Genomic DNA, 21654 nt, shown 5'->3' with positions numbered 1-21654 from the left:
GACAGCATATTTAGGAATGGATATTCTTAAATTCTTTGAAAAACCTATATTAAATCGACCACTTATCTGAATATTGAGGATGACATGTCCCTCTCGATGTCGATGGATGGACGGACGGACAGAGGAATAGGCAGATGGATGTACAGATGGATGGCTATTCAAGATGGGAAGGATGGATATTATTAAAATCTGTGAAAAACCTACTGTATATTAAATCGACCACTTATCTGAATACTGAGCACGACGTGTCCCTCTCGATATCTATGGATGGATGGAAGGATAGGCAGATGGAAAAACGGATGGATGGGCATACAGATGTTCAGATGGATGCCTATTCAAAATGGGAAGGGATGGATATTCTTAAAATCTGTGAAAAACCGATCGGTAGCTCAGCGAGTATTGATGCTGACTACAACCTCTGGAGTCGCGACTCCTGCCAGGTCTCCTAAGCAACCAAATTGGCCAGGTTGCTAGAGAGGGTAGTCTCACATGGGGTAAGCTTCTCGTGGTCGCTATAATGTGTGGTTATAGCTCTCGGTGGGGCACGTGGCGAGTTGTGCTTGGATGCCGCAGAGAATATCGTGGGCCTCCACACATGCTATGTCTCTGCGGTAACATGCTCAACAAGCCATGTGATAAGATGTGCGGATTGACAGTCTCACACGCGGAGGTAACTGAGATCCATCCTCCGTCACCCAGATTGAGGGGAATCACTACGCCACCATGATGACTTAAACCACATTGGGCATTCCAAATTGGGGAGAAACAAAAAACCTATATTAGGTTCTATACATTGAGGACGACATGTCCTGGTTGGTCGGTAAACCTATATTAATAGGTCGGGATGGATGGATGTTTGAAAAACCTAAATTAAATTTACCTCTTATCTGAATATTGGGGGGAGGGACGTGTCACTTGATGTCTATGGTGGTTACAATCCTGTATGGATGGGTAAAACATAAGAATGCATGGAATTATGAAATGAAGAGGTGAAAAAGGTATATAACATATATCATTTAACATCCATCATGACAATAAAGAAAGATGGGAAAATGTCTTCTCAATTATACTTTGCTCCTTTATGACAGTGAGGAGAATAAAGGAGGTATAAACTCATCTATCCTCTGTGCATGATTGCCTTCAAACAGTCCACTGGGCATAATGGGAGGAAATGGTGGCTCTGTGTGGTGGAGGGTGAAGTTGTCGAGGTTGTCAAATTAATAACTGCCTTCAAATTTCAAAGGGTCCAAAATGTTCAGGGATCAGTACGATTAATGCTAAGTGAGTGCAGGCATGCATGCATGTGTGAGACAGCATGTGCATGTTCTCTCCCCTTAAAGACATAAAGAGAACAATTTAAGGTTGTTGGGTGTGGTTACTAAGACATTAAACTAGAGGTGTGTGATGCTGAATCCCAAATAATTATTTGAGAGACGTGCCTCAAAAACCCAACTGCAATCAGAAAAACAGGAGCTTTCTTTTTCTCATCTCTTTCTTTCTCTCCTCAGCCTTTACAAATAAGTAAGATTCAGTTTCCAGTATATCATGTCCCCTGAGATTCAGCCCCTTCTACTACTGGGGGGAAAAGATGGCAGATGCACCAACAATCTCACACAACAGGTCACACAGAGTCCTCACAACTTCTATGCACATTACCTTCAAACATTTATGAACAGTGTGACTGGTTAAATACGTCACAGTCATAAATATATCTGTGTGTCTCCCATTTACCATCATTCCTTCCTGCAGTGTTTTTCGCACTGCCACAACATCGTTCCCCATCAGCGGTGCCTATTAAATCACAGCATATGGGGATGCCTTTGTGCGGAGACGCATAAATACATGTTCATAAACTGGGTAGAAAATGTTGTCCTACAAGTACATTGTTACAGCACTTCTGTTACAATGAGAACAGATGCCGAGCTGAGGAAACCTGAATATTGCTTCTGCGGTAAAATGTTCATTGCAGAACATTGACTGCTGACTTTGCTCAAATCAGCATTGTAAAGAAAAGTGGGAAGCTTGTTGTAGTTAAGCATTTAAAAGGTACATATCCTTCGGTATGTTTCACTGAAACAGGACCAGGAGTGTTTTTTGACAGACAAGACCAAACCTCTCACCAGAGACTGTTAAACAGCTCCTTCTAATGTTGGATTATACTGTATATGAATGTCAATGCAGCAACCAGGATCGTAGTAAATGGTAAACAGTCTGCACTTATGTAGTGCTTTTTTTAACCTTAGAGGTTACCAAAGTGCTTTACACTGTGTCCCATTCACACACACACTCATACACCAATAGTAGTTGTGCAAAGCTGAGTAGTTGTGCAAAACCCCAAGTTAGGGGTGCATTGTGGGGAAATGCCTTTCTCTGCAAATATTTTGAACTGAACAATAAAGCTGAACTGAATCTTAATTGGTGTACACCCTGAAACTGACTGTCATGTGACGTGAACCAGAAACCGTGCATGCAGTGACAAGAATGGAAGAAACTGCAAAGCTCAATATGGAGACAGTAGGAATGAAAGCCTTTTAACTGAAATAATTCATCACCTTATTGACAAAAACTTCAATTTTTCAAAACTGATTTCAGCTAAAGAAGCTACATTTATGTCACCATTATTGTCAGATTGTATTGGTGATTTAACATACATTTAAACAATCCTAAGGAGGTTTTAGCTGGTTTAAGATGGTTTGGCTGTACTTTAGCCAATCAAGGTGGACTTGCAGCCTGACCAATAGACAAGTTCCCAAAACCCCCCTTAGTCCAGCATGACCAGCTAAGGCCACTAAACCAGCTTAAGCTAGTTTTAGCCATTTTGCTGCAGTTTGGAAGATTTCTGTCTGTCCTCGTTGAAGTAAATCAGAGCTGTATTTGCATGACTTGAAAATAGCTTCCAGACCCTAAGGGCTTTACCAAGATGGCCGCTGAGTGAACTTGGCAACTTGCATTAAAGGGACTGTGCTTGAACTTAATGAGCACTATAGTCAAACAGAGTTTGTTGAGGTGTTAATGGAACACACCAGGGAGTAAGAGAAAATAGTATTAACCTTCTGATTACACACACCAAGTCTAGTGGGAAGAGTATCCAGCGAAAACCCTCCTTGTCTCTCCTCCTTTTCGATAATGCTAATTAACATCTTTAAGCTCAGCAGATCCCAGGAAACATCAAAGCATATGATTAAATTATCACAATTAGTCCACTGGAAGTCATTATCTGCCGATCATCCTAAATAGCAGCCTTTGGGATTGGGAAATAAAGGGAGGAGAGATGGGTGGAGAGACGAGAGGGAAAATGGGAATATGGAAAAGAATATGATAGGAAAAACAGAATGAGAGACTGAAAGAGGGATTTTGGATGCTCATTTTCATTTCTCACAAAAGCTAATTTGCAGATTTATGCTGATGGTTCTTTAGCTTAGCTAATGTCTGACATGGGGAAGCCGTATACAAGAGTGTAGCATTCAAACTGGACCTTTCTTGAGCAACACACACTAACCTCATTGACTAATTGGCTGCGTCTCGTATGGAAGGATGCATCCTCCGGAGGTCGCATTTGTCAGCCGCACACGTCGTCGAGGCTGTCTTGTTTCAGAAAAGCCTTCTTTCATGGGAATTCGGAGGATGCATGAGGTGTATTCTTCGTGGGCACTCACAACCCAAAATTCTTTGCTTCAAAGGAAAAGTAAAAAAAAATTATGCCAGTTTGCCCATAAACATGATGTTCAAATTCAAGGACTGTTAATTCCCAAGTTGAAGTACCTCAGTAGATGGGTGCAGAGTATATAATATGTAAAATTATATTAATATAGAATTAAAATATAGTATTAGACTAAAAGCACACCTGTAAAATCTATTTTCTTTTCTCTCTACATCATTATAATTCTCCTAAATTTTACCTCATACATTCCCTTCCAAAGGGACTCTGTTCCCTTGTCACTCAAAGTGTCCCTTGTCACTCAAAGTGTCCCTTGTCACTCAAAGCTCACAATTGTTAAAGAGTGGCGTGCTGTCATAAGCAACCATGTTATGTTACGTTTCCGTTTGTCCAACGAAGGCAGTCTCATTTAAACAAGGCTTGTTTAAAGGAGGACATTCTGTATACTGCAGCCTTCAAAGGATGCGTCCTACCTAGCACGCAGTATTTGAAAGGAGACACACAGGTTTCGGACAGCCGTCCATAAATCTCTCTCTCTCACACTGCTGTCCTCGATCGGCCTTTATCCCTCTCGGAGGCTTGATTAGCCTGATTAGGGGCCGGGTGTGCAGCATCACGACACAGCCCCGCCCTCTGCCCTGCCACATTCCTCCCTCGTTCTCCATGTAACATTCCTCCCTCATAACTCCCTGTAACAGAGCAGTACCCCCTAAAACCAAAGTAAAATTTAAAAGAGAGGGAAAAGCCAATGCGTAGCAGCTGATGGAGAGAGAGAGAGGAGAGAAGAAAAAAAAAACACTTACTTGCCAGTTCTCCGATACACCGTAGCTTGGTCCCCGGCCACTCCTCCACCATCTAGCGGACAATAGCAGTGCGCATCCATATGGATCAGAGGCAGTCCACCGGCCTCTGGCGGACAGAATGCAACCCTGCGTTTTTGGCGGACGGTAGGGGCCTCCCTCGCCCCTGGCAGCGGTAACCGCTCCAGGCGGTTGGTTGGGAGCCCCACCTCGGCGGCCGTTCCTCCTCTTCCAGGTGGCCGGGCTCCTCCTCCCTCCTGGAGGAGGTGTAAAGGGATTAATGGAGCGGAGGAGGCGAGAACCAGCTTGACAATATAAATAGTTTAATTATAAACTTAACAAAAAGACAAACACACACAGGTGTCGGACAGCTGTCCGTAAATCTCTCCATCGCACTGCCTTCCTCGGTCGGCCTTTATCCCTCTCGGAAGCTTGATTAGCCTGATTAAGGGCCAGGTGTGCAGCATCACGACCCGGCACCACCCTCTGCCCTGACACATAATTATTCATTATATACTCTGCACCCATCTACTGAGGTACTTCAGCTTTGAACATCATATTTACGGCAAATTGGTGTCATTTGTTTTAGACATTTCCGTTGAAGCAAAGAATTGTGGGTTGTGGGTGCCCACGAAGGATACACCTCATATATCCTCCGAATTCCCGTGAAAGAAGGTCGCATTTGAAGTGTCCTACTCGCTTTTCTGTAACAAAACAGCCTCAATGACGTATGAGGCCGACAAATGCAACCTCCAGAGGACGCGTCCTTCCAAACGAGACACAGCAAATGAAATTTAAAATTGTATTCCCACCTCCGACTTAGTTCGGAACAGCATAGCATAAATCTAAAACAGACCAGCTTCAAGGAATATTCTTGGTTTAATACAAGCTCAACTGACAGCATTTTTGGCACACTGTTGATTACCACAAAACAATATTTCGACTTATCCCTCTTTTCTTTAAAAGAATTCATACAAATGGCACTTACAATAGAAGTGAATGGATGGACAATGCACAAGCATTACAATAAACATGGTTTTAAAAGTATAGACACAAGACGTAAACAATATTCATGTTAATATTTTATTTTAGAAATTATGATTTAAACAACGTTACAGCTAAAATGCACAAATTTTAACAGAAGAATTATTGTAAAATGCTTTTATAAAACTACAAGCGTCACATTTCTGCCTTTAACCCAAAAGCTGTCCCCATTCACTTCCAATGTAAGTGCCTCAATGTAACCTTGCTTTTTGTTTTTAAAGAAAATGAGGAACGAGTCAAAATTATTTTTATGTGGTAATCAACATTATGCACAAATGCTGAGCCTGGAATATTCCTTCAACAAGCTTGGAGACCAACTAACCCACCTTAGCCTGGTTTAGCCTCTCTCTTCATGATGTGATTCAAATCAAACGGTCTAATTAGAGAAAAACATCTATCTTTGAAAAACTTCTATCCCCCATATAAAACCAAATAGGATCTAGTGTTTTTCTACAGAACTCCATGTAATGACACAAATGAGTGATCATTTTAGCAAGCCACCAAAATGAAAATATGAGGGACTAAAACACAATTACTGACATTAAATAAAAAATATGCAAAATTTATTTTCTTGGCCTGTAAGAAATACATAGGCCTATAAATTCTCAATTTATCCACCATTGGCAGGTGTTGCAAAAAATTCATTTTGGACCCTGGCTGTAGAAGTAGTATTGATTCTCCCCCCTTCTTTTACTAGATATATTCAGAATTGCTTAAATGAAAATTACTTGGGCTAAGTGATAATTATCAGCCCCTTTGGTTAACAGCCTGAAATGGATGAGGTGTTTAAAATTAATTATTCAAGCAAAATACCTTAACTTAATGTTAATTCGAACACATTTGTGTTTAATTGCTTGGCTTAATCGCCTGGCATCCATACCTTAAGCGTAGTGGTGACCGCATCTTGATCGGTTTAATTTTCATTTGGAGGAACTTTAAGTCTGCATGGCTGGTTTGTATCAACATCAACAACAACAACAACAACAACAACATGGAAGAAGCACTGGTGGAAGCACTGTTAGTCAGTTGTGGAGAACTTGCTTGAGTCCCATAGATCTGCATCTTTTGTGAAGATGAATTTCTAGCAGGACCATGAACAAAGGAAAATACCAATGAATGAATCGAGTTGAAGGGTAGAATGTTTAAATGTCCAGTTTAAATTCAGTATGTACTGTAGCCTGAAATTTGTGTATGTTAAATGACTATTGAGGCAGTTGCACGCAAAGCCCAAGATCAATTTCTCGTGATTGAAATACAACAGAGGGCTACCTCTGGTGGTGTGGAGGGGTGTCTACAGGCAGATATGTTACATCCAGTGCTTATGGAATCGGAACGTGTATCCACAGCCTATTAAAGCTCCTTTGTGTAGTCACAGCATTGGATTATTTTTAAGTTTCTTATTTATTTATTTTTTTCTTCAATTAATAAGATGCTTTTCTCATATCTGGATGGATGATGGGGCCAGTCATGCTGCACTGTTTGAATTTGCTGGAGGCTAAAATTAGGTTCTTACTCTGCCACTATAGTGAGGGCATGAATTTAAATGAATGGTCATCTAACTTTTTATTTTTATTGATTTTGAAGACTGCTTTTTCTTTTTTTTTTCTGGCAGGTAAAAAGCCTCTGTCTATTGGGAACTGTCAAGGCTGTCTTTACCAGTGGAGCTCATTTCACACGCCAGGCAAATGGCAAATGTAAGCTTTTTCTATTCAGTCAGTGGGCAACTGAGATTTCCCTCAGTTCAGTAGTTTTTGATCCTGATATTTCTCATCTACTTCATTCAGTTCATGGCTTCACTCTTCAGTTTTATCAGGTCTAAAATGAAGCCATTACATTCTTACATTATTCATGTCTATTCACTTCAGGGGAGAATTAGAAAATCAACAAATTGTCATTCACTCATATTGTTTCAAACCATTATGATTTCTTGTGAAACACAAAAGGAGTTTACATTTTCACACAGATTGTTTTCCCCTCTCTCCATACAATAAAATTGACTGGATGCTGCTGACCTCCAAATGACAATGCCACCTTTTGTTGGAGGAAGAGACTAAAATGCTGACGAACATTTGGCTTTATTGCTGCACAATGACCATACGTCTACATTTCATGCATTTTTCACAACAAAATTAAGCACCTGTCATGCACGTCTCCAACAATATAACAATTTTAAAGATTGTGTGTGTGTGTGTGTTTGAAGTTTTAAGATGGAAAATCCCATTTTGATCTAGAAGATGGTTCACTACTGTAATTACTGCAAAGGGACTATGTACAAATTATTGACTTATGACTCTTTTTTTAATTATTCAATTTATTCCAGAGCAATTCATTTTCTTGATTAAATATTGATTCATAGTGTGTCGAACTTGTGTTTAATGGTTAAAAAAAAATAAAAAAATATTTGAAGGTATAACAGAAAATGCACTACATGTTAGAATTGACACTGACTGAAAATGCAGAACAGGGTTAGGTACATTAAGCTAGATCACCTATCCAGTAACAGAATCTGAAATTTGCACTTAAGAAAGATCAACTGATCTTGAATGCTCAAATCCTTATCAACATAAAATATGTTTCTAGAGGAAATTGATTTATTAAAACTTAAAGGTCTGCATACAAATTAAGGTTGCGTGATATTAATATGAAACAGCTTGAAGACAAAAGAACTACTGTCACTGGATTGTGACAACTCCGGTCTGGGGCAGCAATTCACAAGTGCACCACCATTAGTATTTTATGTTCTTATCTCTCACTGATCTAGCAAATGTCATATTTTTCCTAAGGGTATACACATGTATTTTTGAAGCTACGATGTGATGTTTTATGTGAAGAACATTATTCTGTCAGGACCCGTTTGTGTGCATTTTCATCACAAATATCAAAAACAAAGAAGGGAAAATAAGAGAGATGACAACAAAACAAAACTGTTTGGGGATTAAGCAAATTGTGATGTCTTAAAGACCCACTAGCTCAAGTCCTCAAACGTGCTTCTGACAAATATCTGAATCCATATAGTCATGTATTGTTTTTCTGTTGAAACCATAAACCCAGTCCTGTCACCAATCATCTTGATGGCAATTTTAAACAGTTCCACAGCGCCACATCAAGATAAACAAGATTACGACACAGGCACACTGCAGTGCCACCAATAAGAACAATATTGAAAAATTGGATCTTGCTATTGTAAACAAAACAAGGTAAAATAAGTGAAACACAAAATTAAAGGAACAATAACATCAATTGTAATAGAGATCTCTTTATTATAGTGCATTTATCAGATGTTACAAGATGGGTTTTAAAAAAGGCTAAAACAAAACAAAACCATTTTAAGTAAAGGTAAACAAACATATGCACACTTTCCTTGCTTTTGCATTATTTTACAGAATTGTTTTGAAATTAAAGCTTCACATCTGAACAGAGGGTGGCTAATTGAAATTGGCAAGCTAAACACAATTTCATACTTGTTCATACACTTTAATTACTTCTCATAGATGACGCTTTTTCAAATAAATCTTTATCTACTACTGCAGATCTGTATAATAATCACAACTAAAAGGCCAAAGAACATTATATTAGAGTTATGAAACTTGGCTGACTTTTGGTGACCAAAATAAAGGGTGGGGGTGTCACGCAAGGTTAAACATCACATTTTCCCAGTACAGGGTTAGGACCTTTGGGGTCTTTCAGAACATGACCTATACATAATGCATGTTCAATGCTGTATTCAACACTATAGTTGCCTATGAGAAGGAAAACAATGTGTTTGTCAGTTATCTGTGTTACAAGAACATTTAACGTACACGCCTTTTAAAGTGAACATAGCCCCTCTCTCTGCTGGTGCTTGTATCTATCAGTGACATGTTGAAAATTAACCGGTGCATCAGGTAAAGCAGCCACCAACAGATGAAGGTAGAAAAAAATATGATATGTGGGACAGAGAGGACGGTAGGTAATTCCCTGTCAAGTAAATATAACTGGATGGATGAGTTTGCATTTAACTGCAGCTGTTCTCTGAGTCTAGGAGGATCGCCAACAGAAAACCACAGATAAAACCAGGTATACCTGGATTCATGCATGTTTCTGTTTCCAGGGCAACTTCAGATCAGTCGCACTTTAGGATTAGTTGCAGATGTGCCTGGGTGTTCGGTTTGTGGATATGCATCAATCAGGCAAAAACTTAAATGCACCCAATAAAGCCCTTAGTTGCCTCGTCTAAACAATCAGATTCGGACTGTACTTCTGACACAAGAGACCACAGTAAACTGGGGTCAGGAAACCTTGAAAGAGACCATAAAAACAAAAAAATAAAATAATCCATAAACCATCAAATAAAGAAAAAGATAAAAAGATACACTGGAGAGGGAGCAGGGCCCAGAAGACCACACTGCTCCTACAGAGGATGCTCACACTCTCCACAATCCCAAACACAGACACATCTCTCCTGCCATCTTCTCTAACATGGCAATTTAAACACATGTAAGGCTGTTTGTGCCTGGGACCTAGTTTATCATACTATAGCATTTCCTCATCAGTCTGCGTTTGATCACGTCACCACATAGCTCTACAAGATTCAAGAGATCAGTAACACGTGGTCAAAGATTTTTCCAACAGGTAATGGTATTAAGATAACATCAAGTCATTTAACATACTAACTTGTAAACTAAAGGTCTCACTGGCTTGTGCTTAAATGCAGTAGTGAACGTGAGCTGGTTTTCACAAGAAAACTATCCTGGAAAGCTTCATGTGACAACTAAAAGCCTTTGCATGATTTTCAAAAAACACAAAGAAGAATGGATGGAAAATGTCACTTTATTGTCAGATTTTTTTTTTCCTTCTTTTTCCTAACCTGATGCAGGTTACAATGAGTTATCAAATGTGGGGGTCAAAGAATGGCAACTCACACCTTGCAACATTTTAGTCATGCGTGATTGCTTTAAACATTGGGAAAATTAATATCAGGCCTATAGTCTTATTTAAGTGTATTACGTATCAGAAATATTTAACATCCTGGGTAATTTTTTGCGTGCAGAAAACCACGGGGATCAGGAAGGATAAGGGAGAGGGAGAGAAAGAGAGAACCGTGCTGTACTCTGAGTGTCTTTTTGAAAGGCACAGCAACGCTGCTCCCACCCTCAGTATACACACACATACATACACAAACACTCACACTCTTGCATGTGTATATTTGACAGCACTGGACAGAGCCTCTGATGTTTACAAGACTGGACAAAAGAAAGAAATTAATAAACTGGGCATCCGGGTGAGACTGAAACCAGTGCTGTCTCCCTTTACACACTCATACACACAGCACTGACACAAGAGGGGAGAATGGAATGGATCATTTAGCGTTTTTCAGCTGGTTGGAGAGCCAGTCGAGCCCTTCATATAGGCCGTCTCCACTGGTGGCGCAGGTGGCTTGGATGTACCAGTTACGGTGACGCAGGGAATGAAGGCCCAGTTTATCTGTGATCTCTGCTGCGTTCATTGCATTGGGCAGGTCCTATTGGAACACAGACAGACCGAGTGGTGCAATCAGTTATTGAGCTTTTAAAAACTACAAATGAATCAATTAGATGAGTCAAAAAATAAACCAAATCTAAACTGGGGCTGCCGGTGCTGCATGCGTTAGGAATTTTGTATAGCTCTCTCACCTGTTTATTGGCAAAGACGAGCAGCACTGCATCTCTCAACTCATCCTCTGCCAGCATTCTCGTCAACTCCTCCCTTGCCTCGTTCACTCGCTCCCTATCGTTACTGTCCACAACAAAAATCAGTCCTGTGAAAGAGACAGTGAGAGAATAAGAGAAACTGATTATGTAATTTTAAACTGACATGATTAATGCCTGGTAAACTGTGTATTAGGACTGAACAGATACAATCACGTATCAATATACTGCAATATTATTTCTCGATATTGCATCGATACAGCAATTTTTTAGTTATTTGTGAGCGCATTCTCATTTCTCTGTGATCAGAAGTGCTTCTTTGCGGTATTGTACTGGACAAAAGGTGAACTGCGCAAGACCGATTGAAACTGATCCTGCAGATGCACACACTATCACAGATACACTGTGTCTCTCATGCATTTGTTACAGTTTCACCCTCTCACAAACACACATTTTTTAAAAGTGTTAATATAATTAACACTTTTAAATTATATGCATCTTTTCACTGAATTTACTCAATAACATCATTTCATAATTTCTTGTGAGCAGTGACAAATGTGCTCCAATTATGATATTGTGATTCAGTCGTGACCTCTGTATCACAATTAGGGATGGGCATGTTCTAACCCACAAAAAACAAGCGCCCGATTATTCGTAAATTAAAATGCATGTAAACACAAACATGTATGACACATATATGAGTGAATAACATTTGCACTCACCTGGAGCTTAGTTAGAAATCAATACTGATGGCATCAGGGTGATGCACAGATATAAATGAGTCTACATAAAGGCTATCAAATTTTTATCATTTCACATATTATTCAGAAAAACAAGTGGTGAAAGTTGGTTCTAATTCTACAAATTGAATTCAATAAGGATAAAAACATTACAAATATTGCCATGTAATATAATTTGGCTTTCCTTTAAGCACAGATGCCATTATAAATCTTGTTCTCTCATCCAACATCTCACCAACACGTATTGAACAATGTGAGGTATCGTGTAAGGCAGTTGGCGATACTCAGCAATACGGTGTATGTGTGGACACTGACCTTGTGTGTTCTGGAAATAGTGCCTCCAGAGTGGCCGGATCTTGTCCTGACCGCCAACATCCCACACCGTGAAACTAATGTTTTTATACTCTACTGTCTCAACATTAAAACCTGCACAAAGAGACAGGGGGCAAGTTAAACAATAGCTCAAAGAGACAATGTCAGATGGAATGAGAGGCGAGAGGGCATGAACTGGTTGTCTCATGCTGGGGCCCCACTCTAATAACACTAAAGCCTGAGGGTATAGAACTTTACCTACCCCACCCCATGGTGCTGCTAGTGGCACAGAAAATTTAGAAAATTGCAGCTATAACAATCTGAAAGCAAATGAATGTGAAAGAATGCATTTAAGAATGTAACAGGGTGTGTCAGTGCTACAGACCAATAGTGGGGATGGTGGTGACTATCTCTCCTAGTTTTAGTTTGTACAGGATGGTAGTCTTTCCAGCAGCATCCAACCCCACCATCAGGATTCTCATCTCTTTCTTCCCAAAGAGATTCTTAAAGAGGCCTGCAAACATATTCCCCATGGTGGCAGATCTATGGAGAGGAATAGAGAGGGTAAGTGGAGTTATATTGCAGTACAATAAATGCCTCATTTGAGTCCCATACCGACTGACATTTGATCAAACTAAACAAATGACTTTTTAAACTTCTGCTGTTTTCTACTGGCAAACAAGAGTGCATGAGAAATGAAAGGTGATGCAGGTAATGACTTGTCAGTCAACCACCGTAGCTTTGAGTCTCCCACTCGAACAGTTTATTTTTTCCCTGCAATCTACTATTTAAGTAAAAGTGAACGAATTACTCTCTGAGACTACTCGTTCTTCTGAGTCACATAAAAGATTCATTCAAAATGAACGTATCGTTCATGAACGACCCATCACTAGTATATATTAGATGCACCAACATAAGGCATAACATCGTAGGGTTGCTCCGATACCAAAATTTTGGCTTTGGTACGATACCAGCCCTGGTACCTCGGTATCGATACTAACTCGATAATTAGGCAACAAATAATTTTTTTTTTTGAAAAATTGGATAAAATTACACAGAAAATTACTTATAGTAATAATAAGCCTTATAGATACAAATTATGCCTTTTTCAATTTTTCTGGATTTCATGTTAAATGTTTTAATTAAACGTTATTATCAAATTGTGTTTAATCAGATACATACTTTACAGCTTTAATCAAATGAAAATAAAATAATTTTCAACAATATATACACTCGCCGATAGTGTCCCATACCTTTTTTCTGAACTCAATATCACCAGTTTATTTCAATTTTAGCATCAAAATTGTGTTTAAATAAATACATTAAAACTTTAAATCAAAGTACAACAACTAATTTTCAACATAATATTGTATTATTTTTCATCAAATGAAGTGCTTAAATACAGAACCTCACAGCACATTCCTAAATACAATATTAGAGTTATTTGTCAGATAAATTGCTGCATAATAGAGCATCACAGATGTGATATATTGCTTAAATATAATAGTTACTATTGATTTATTATTATTATTAGTAGTAGTAGTAGTAGTAGCAGTATAACCGCATTATATAACTATTTAGCAGTGATCTAATTCTGTTATACCCTTTTCATTTAAATTGAGCTTATATTGGCGGAGCTTTTATTTTGAAGTGTTTCTATGTTTTAGACCAAGGAGCTCTTAAGTATTCATAGCAGATTCCCAATCCGGAAAAGCAGGTCCCTACATGAACCACAGTAATTACCGCAAAAGGCTGCTATTTAAACAGATTTTGCAGTAAAATAATCTCACTAGGACATGACAAGATTTTAATCTGTGCACTGAATGTATACGTAATGACATTCGTGACTTTTGAGCTGAAATCTCCAAGCTTCAATGTTATTTGAGAGGTTACAACCATACACTAAACACTGCTCTGCGGCTCAACAAATGGATACTATTGGACACACTGCATGAAAATAAAGCATTAGTAGTGTGCGTTTGTGTGTGCACCTGCTTGTGGGTGTGTGTGAAGGAGATGACAGAGCAGGAGGGCGCCTCTCATTCGTTCTGTGGTGTGCATATTGACTGTATATTATTTCATTAAATGACATCCTTCTGCTGTTTAATGATCACACTTGACCATATTGAGACATTTTTATTATTATTTTCAAATGGTCTTTGAATTAATCTCAAAATGCTCACATTACATTGTATTTTGCTACAGGCAGCATACTTTAATATGGTAACGAAATGAAAAACAGGATGATATTGTACTATTTAATGTTATTAAACCTGGGCACATAATGATGCACTTCAGTGTAACCAGTAGGGATGCACCAATCCGATACCTGGATCAGAATTGGCTCCGATTCTGAAGCTTTTAGACGCAAATGACTATCGGTCTGATGAGCCCGATCCAAATCCGATACTGTGTGTTAGTCATGTTCGTAACGGTCAAGCTCAAAAAATGACCAAGCCCAAAAAACACAATTTAAGTAGTTCATATGACTCGTGCATTTTATTCTTGAAGACGTGCGATAGCTCTGTGAATCACAAAATGCTGTGATTAATACGTAAATATATAAAATGCACGCGCAGATCCAGTGCGTCAGTGAATGGCGCTGCTCTGTTTACACACACTCGTGGCTATTTTTAGCCTTCACGCGGTGCACAATTGAGCACTACTCACGAACAACATCTCAGATGTAGATGCTCAATAGTATGGTTCACTTTTAATATGCATTTAGAATGGTACTGGAAGTGTTTTTTTTTTTTTTTTTTACCAGAATTTGAATAAGCAGATAATTAAACTACTATGGTAAACTACTAAGGTCTTCCTGGAGAGTTTAGAATGTCAAAATAAAAGTGTGAGGGTTTAAAAGTAAATTGTGCAAGATTGAGCTATATTACTATTAGTGTTGTCTAAAGTACCGACTTTGGTACCAAGTCGATACAGAAATTTAAAAAATGTGACGCTTTGAGCGCTGTTGAGCGGAATCGTAAACACCTCTGATTGGCCATCGTGTTCACGCGCTCATCGGATATGTCTGTGATTGGCTAAAATGATCAGCGCTTCAAAAACATGTTGTAAATATACATCAATGACGCTCTTCACCGAGCGCTTGCACAGATACACACGGGAGCATTTGAAAGCAGGACTGGTCCGCTGATAGACGGCTGGGATTGTGCTTTCAAAAGCTCCCACTCCCGTTTTTAAAAAACTTTCAAACACTTCCGTGTACTCTCAAACGCTCCCGTGCGTTGATCATTGTAGCCAATCACAGACATATCCGATGAGCGCGTGCACACAACGGCCAATCAGAGGTGTTTACGATTCCGCTCAACAGCGTTCAAAGCGTCACATTTTTTAAATATCAGTACCGACTTCGGTACCTTAGACAACACTAATTAATATTATAATATATTATTATTTGTTTACAAATGATAATAATATTTAAAATTGAATGGTTGAAACTGCCTTTCTACTGATGACTTATACTGGAATTACTGTTAATTTTGCTGCTACATTATCCAGTATACTAGTTAATAATAAAGTGTTTCTTAATAAGCTATACATTTATATTGAAATAATGTGTAGTCAGATGTTTGTGTTTCTTTACATATTAAAGAGTACACCCAATTACTTCCACACAATAATGTAAAGATATTCTAAACAGATTATGCAAAAAACAACACTTGTAATTTCTAATATAGGAATCGGAAGAGAAAAAGTGGTATCGGTGCATCCCTAGTAACCAGAGTGCTTGGAGCCACTTCAAAAGTGTATAGTTTTATTTAAGATTATTATGGGTGCGCAACATGTAGTTCATGGCATCCAAAAAAAATTGTTTTGTTATTAAAATCTAACCACCATAAAAAAATAAAATAATAAGTCAGCAATCCACAACACCTCACAAATAAACCTGTGGACCATGCATAATAACAAAAGTATTGCTTTCAGGCGATAATGGATATCGTATAATAAGTCCGATAATGACAATCATGTACATTTACTGTTGAATGCGGTGAATTTGTACACAAGCAATGCTTTAAATTATGAGACGCAACATAGTCTGTTTTCATTCCAGCTAAAACCTTTACTATATCGGCAATTGGTGAATTTTCCCCTCAAATCGGCATCGGTCAGGCTCTAGTCCTGTGTCTGATACATGTGCCTTGTCCTAGTTTTTAGAGATCTCAGCTGGTAACTAAAAGGTTGAAGGTTCAAATCCTGCAAGAGGTGATCCTTAAGCTACCACCATTTTTAGTGTGAAGCTAACTGCTCTTAACTGATCAAAGCACCATCAAAGCAGGGTATCGTTCAACCACATCTGTTAGTGTAGAAACAAGTAGAGCACAAAGCTGATTCACCATGTGAAGAGAAAAGATAAGGGAGGAGAGGCAGAGAAAAACAATAGGCTCAGTGATGAGGTGAATGAAGGATGCCACTGGTAGGAAGAATACAGCATGTAACTAGAAACCTGATCAACCTGTAAGAAAAGACACCTGCCCTCTTAATTAATCAGATAGACAGAGAAAGAGGACTTGAGACTGGCCCCCATCGATTGAGTTACACTTTAATCCAAACTGTAACTCAAGAGATAAACTGCAGTTTTAGACAATGGTGTCTTCATATCCCTATTCAGACCAAACACACTTTGACATAAGAGTCATCTCTCCTTTTATGCCTACAAAAATAGGCAATTAAACAAACTACATTAACAGAATTTGCCCATAAACAGCATGCAAGAACAAAGTTACCCTTCACCATCAATGTAAACAGGATGATGTAGCGCAGGAAGCAGCAGAAGATTATTCCCAGAGAATTGACAATTTTCAGGGAGACTGGAGACCAAGCTGATCCCAAGGACAAATGGGAATGACAGCTTACACTGCAAAACCCAATGAAGCATCATGTCATAAATGCATATCTGTAATGCCAATTTGAAGAAAAAGCACCAAAGATTCTTTCAAAATACCAGAGAATTGCAGCAGTCCAACAACAATTATACCTGTACTCTTGTCTACTGTGTCTAATTGTGGCACAAAAGGTATAGCAGCCAAGAATGGTTTGAGAACACACCGGTGTTGTGATGTCAGAGCGGTGTCCTCTGAGTCAAGCAAGTAAGGGTGGGGCTTCATATAGCAGAGAGTTGGAACATACATTCCTCAAAACAACAAAACTACTACACAAGCCTCAAACAACTTTGTTACAGATATAGGGCTGACATGAAAATGACTGACTCTGAGATAATTCCCCAACATTGAGACATACTGAACTGTTACTGGAACTGTAGAAACAGGTAGGCAGAACTTCTTAAAAAGCAAAGATTGTTTTGAACAATCTGCCACAAATTAAGTATCATGAATTATTCACAAGAACCAAAGAAGTTTAATTATTTAGTGCAAAAGATTAATTGAGAAGCTCTTCCTAATGAGGCTGTTTTAGACATTATAACTGCACAGTAAGCCCTGTCAAGTGAAAATAAACTGGAACTTCCATAATAACAACACCCATATTACAGTTTGCACAACTTTTACATTTTCAGTTATAATCGAGCGACATCTGGTTTTTACATAGTCAAGCTACACTCTTTATAGTCTGTCCAAGTGTACATGACACAATACGTAATTAAATAGGATGACAAGCCTGTGTAGGGGCATTCATGTCATCTTCACAATGTATCTGGTTCACTGTGAACCTGTTTTTGTCCACATTGTGATAGGGTTCCACTTTTCAGCTTTTTTGGAACCCAATAATAATAATAATAAGTTAAGAAATTATTTTAGAAATACTTTTTTTTGTATAATAATAATAATAATAATAATAATAATAATAGACATTACAAAACAGTACATATTATTATAGTTAGCAGTAGAATATTTATGTAATATTATGTTAAAAGTGATCAGAGTGTTTTGGAACCTTGTGCATTTTCTCCCTTGGTTCAGTTTGTATAGGCATTTATGACCACAACATATATGTCCACAGCAACCGCACAGACAGATATGCTTAATTATCCATGTGGGGCAGAAATCGGGAATGCGATTAAAGTACAATTAATTGTGCAGCCCTAAGATAATGTCCGATTTTTGTCATAAAATGATTGCTGAAACAGTTTCAAATAATCCTGAATAACATGATCATCAGGTTTTGTTCATGCCAGCTGTAGTGTATGCAGTCATCAATGCTGAAGGAGGACATACCAAATTTTAACTCTGGAATTTATGTTAATTCTTCAAATAAACTTTTTAATCAAACTATTATGCTGATAATATTATTTGCGATAAAAAAATAAAAGTGGTATATTGGATACATGCAAAACAGGAGCACTTTAACAATGGACTTAGACATTTGAAACACACGTTATATAATATACAGTACACATACTGGGAGAGTAACTGCCTTGGACAGAACTTCACACATTAAATGCAGAAAATTTGTATTTCCTAGTAGAGAGTAGTAGCTACATTCCAGAAATTTGGGAATGAGCATGAAAGACAAGTAACAAGAGTTTGCTGATGTCTGTGCTGCTTCATTTAGACAATATTGATCAATGCAATAGAAATACTACAGAATTGTGTTCAATAACTTTGTATATGACAACACCTGCAATGCAACGGCCAAGTGAAGGCACATCAAACATGAAAACAGATATTGCAATCAGGCATTGCATATGCTCATTAACTGTAACTTTAAACACATAGCCAACACTTTTTACATGTACACTGGATCACTTCTACCAAACCACAAAACGAGAGTCAATATATATTGAGAGCAAATCTCTAATGAGAAATCATTCTGTTCATGTGGCTGTTTCTAATTCATTTGATTTTTGTTTACATTCTTGAAAATGTCTATAAGGCAAACGAGGAAGTGAGAGCACAACAGAGCCTATAAGAAAAAAAAAAAAAAAATCACATGACAACATATGATTCCATCCACAATATTTACGTTGCAAACACACAGACTGTGATGCGTTTCCAACTTAATTAGCTGCAAATATCTAGAAATAAAATAATATTACAATTCTTTTTTAAATATTGAGTGTAAATGTATAACATCATTCTTATTGTTATATTACCATGGAATTAGTTTTAAAAGACTAATTACCACAGCTGTGAGGGGGTTTCTATTACAGCTGCTGAGACAGTAAATGTATCATCGTCTTCCACTTTACTGTCTTAATCCACCACTCTCTATTTGTTTCCTCTTCTGGAAAGTCATTTAAACGTACGAGTGGATTTTTTTTGGTCTTGGAGAACATGGGTAAATTAAAATATTTGCTTTGCTCTCCCATTCACCGCTGTCGAAGTTTATCCTGCAAACGCTTACTTCCGCGTACCAAAACCCATAGTGTGAAAAAGGTCTATTATAGTAAGAAGTATTACCTAACCTGAAATAAACACGTCAGTCATTCATAAGTAGGATGACAGGTAGGCTAGGCTTGCTTACGAACACATCACAAATGAACAGCATTAGTAAACGACAGCATGACGCTACAATGCCAAAAAAAAAAAAAACGTATGTACACGTCATGGCTGTGGTTTTCGTAATTGAAGACTGAGCTATGGCTTGTAAATAAAAGCGGTTTAAATGAATCATCATAATTTATAATGAACTTGTTTCCTACTGCGTGAACAACACCAACTGCAGCTCAAAAACACGGCCTAACAATGAATCAGATAACCCACGGTAACAGTGACTCTGAGTCGAAGTACTCTGTTATGCATTTCCTCGCTCACTCCAATCTACACTACTAAGACGCTATAAACTAGACCGATCGTGTGAAAGTCAACGAATCAATGTACGCGCGTCTGTTTCGATTGTGAAGGAAGCGTTCTAGTTGTGTCAGGCGCGACGCCTAATCACCTGCTGCTAATGTGCTAAGGGCGCAGGCGAGGTAACAAGATCACTCTACTGTTTACTGGACTGCTACCTCTTTTATCCACTCTTCTGAGTAACTATACCTGCGTAAACACATGTACACGTATAAATGAGTACTGAAAAGGTATGATTAATAGGATAAGCAGGCGCGGGCTGGTTCTGCAGTTACACATCAGCTAAGCAAACATCCGCTCTTTAGCCTGCTAGACTCCCTGACTGAAGCGACAATTTCGAAACGGAGGTCTCGTTCCCTGTTGGCCAAATGTGGACGGCATTCAAATTAATCGAGCGCACTTTTACATCTGTCAGAATAGCAACGCAAAGTGTGAATTTTCGGCATTATTTACCTTATGGTGCAGTTTCGCTACAATTTTCCGGTTCTCCTCCTCACCGCTAAAAACAAAATGGCTTCTTTCTCTAGTCCGAGGACAGTGGCGTCATGGGCCACGCCCTTGAAAATCTGTTGTTCAATCATATTGTCCAAAGTGTTTATGAAAGCCCACCCTGTTAATGTCATCGTCCAATGATTGCCTTGTGGGCGTGAATTCAGAGTCTACGCGTGTACAGGTCGCCTCCTGCCATGTATAATGAAAGATGAGTCGACCTGTTTTAGCCAGATCTCCTTGGATTTAGCAAGTGCATGCCCCTGATAAGTGCTTCATGCAGTCAAACCGCGATAACTAGAGGGCCTATTTAGGGCCTACATAAATTGATCAATAAAGTGGGGTATTGTTAATATATAAGAGATTGGCTATTTCGAGGAGATTTTAATGTATGAGGTGACACTCTAGTGGCAAAAATACTGCTGCGTCGCAGGTGCTTGTCCTGCCGATTCATTGCCTACTTTGATGATACTATTAAGAATAGGCCTTTTATCCGTTGTGCCTTTTGTATTCTCCTAAATCTGATTTGACACATCATTTATGGTTTATCTTCCATTGGGTTATCCACCTTATTTTGCAACGCGGAAGTAAGCCGCGGCTTCTTTTCCGGCGAATGTGATAAAGTTCGGCTGGAATTGACAGCAGTGTAAGTAACTAGAAGGTTATAATTACCAGTTAATGATCTGGGCTTATAAACTATCACACAACCACATGATGTACAGCAGAATTATGTACCAATCAGATACATTTCTAACGTCAGCCATTATAGTAAAAGAGTAAGTAAATAATTCACTTGTTGCTGTGTTGTTGTATTGAATAGACAGTAATAAAATCTGCCAATTTCTTTAACGAGATTGTGACGATGCAGTGTTTCTTGTCTCCATGTAAACTTCCGTTCATATGTACCTGCATAATCTCCAATGATGCCTTTATTAATTTCCAAAGGTGATGTTTCATAAGCCATGCTGAATGCGGATCTGTGTGTCTGTTTACTATACAATGCTAAGAAAGAGAGAATGCTCTCTGAAAAGAGCGGAGAGTAAAATGCATTTAGTATTTTGCCAAGATGAAACAAGATGCCATTTTGGTGCAAAGAAAGTTGAAGCAGCATTTGTTTCCCCCCAAGCAGATCTGTATAGTGGGAACAGTATCTGACGGTAACATTCTTCGCTGTCAGAATGC

General features: G+C 38.6%; 1 protein-coding gene across 1 annotated transcript; it reads right to left on the bottom strand.

Annotated features, from left to right (window-relative positions):
* Window positions 1–8750: 8750 nt before the first annotated feature.
* On the bottom strand, window positions 8751–20529 carry arf2a (ADP-ribosylation factor 2a). The gene is made up of 5 exons (XM_052132123.1): window positions 20437–20529; window positions 12606–12763; window positions 12224–12334; window positions 11154–11278; window positions 8751–11002 (listed from the first exon to the last, which is right to left on the bottom strand). Exons 2-5 carry the CDS (start codon window positions 12751–12753, stop codon window positions 10841–10843), a joined length of 546 nt encoding a protein of 181 aa, XP_051988083.1. The 5' UTR covers window positions 12754–12763; window positions 20437–20529; the 3' UTR covers window positions 8751–10840.
* Window positions 20530–21654: the final 1125 nt, after the last annotated feature.

Source organism: Xyrauchen texanus, chromosome 8, assembly GCF_025860055.1.
Source record: "Xyrauchen texanus isolate HMW12.3.18 chromosome 8, RBS_HiC_50CHRs, whole genome shotgun sequence".
NCBI lineage: Eukaryota > Metazoa > Chordata > Actinopteri > Cypriniformes > Catostomidae > Xyrauchen > Xyrauchen texanus.
Note: the sequence above shows the minus strand (reverse complement) of the source record. Positions and strands in the feature narration are given on the sequence as shown.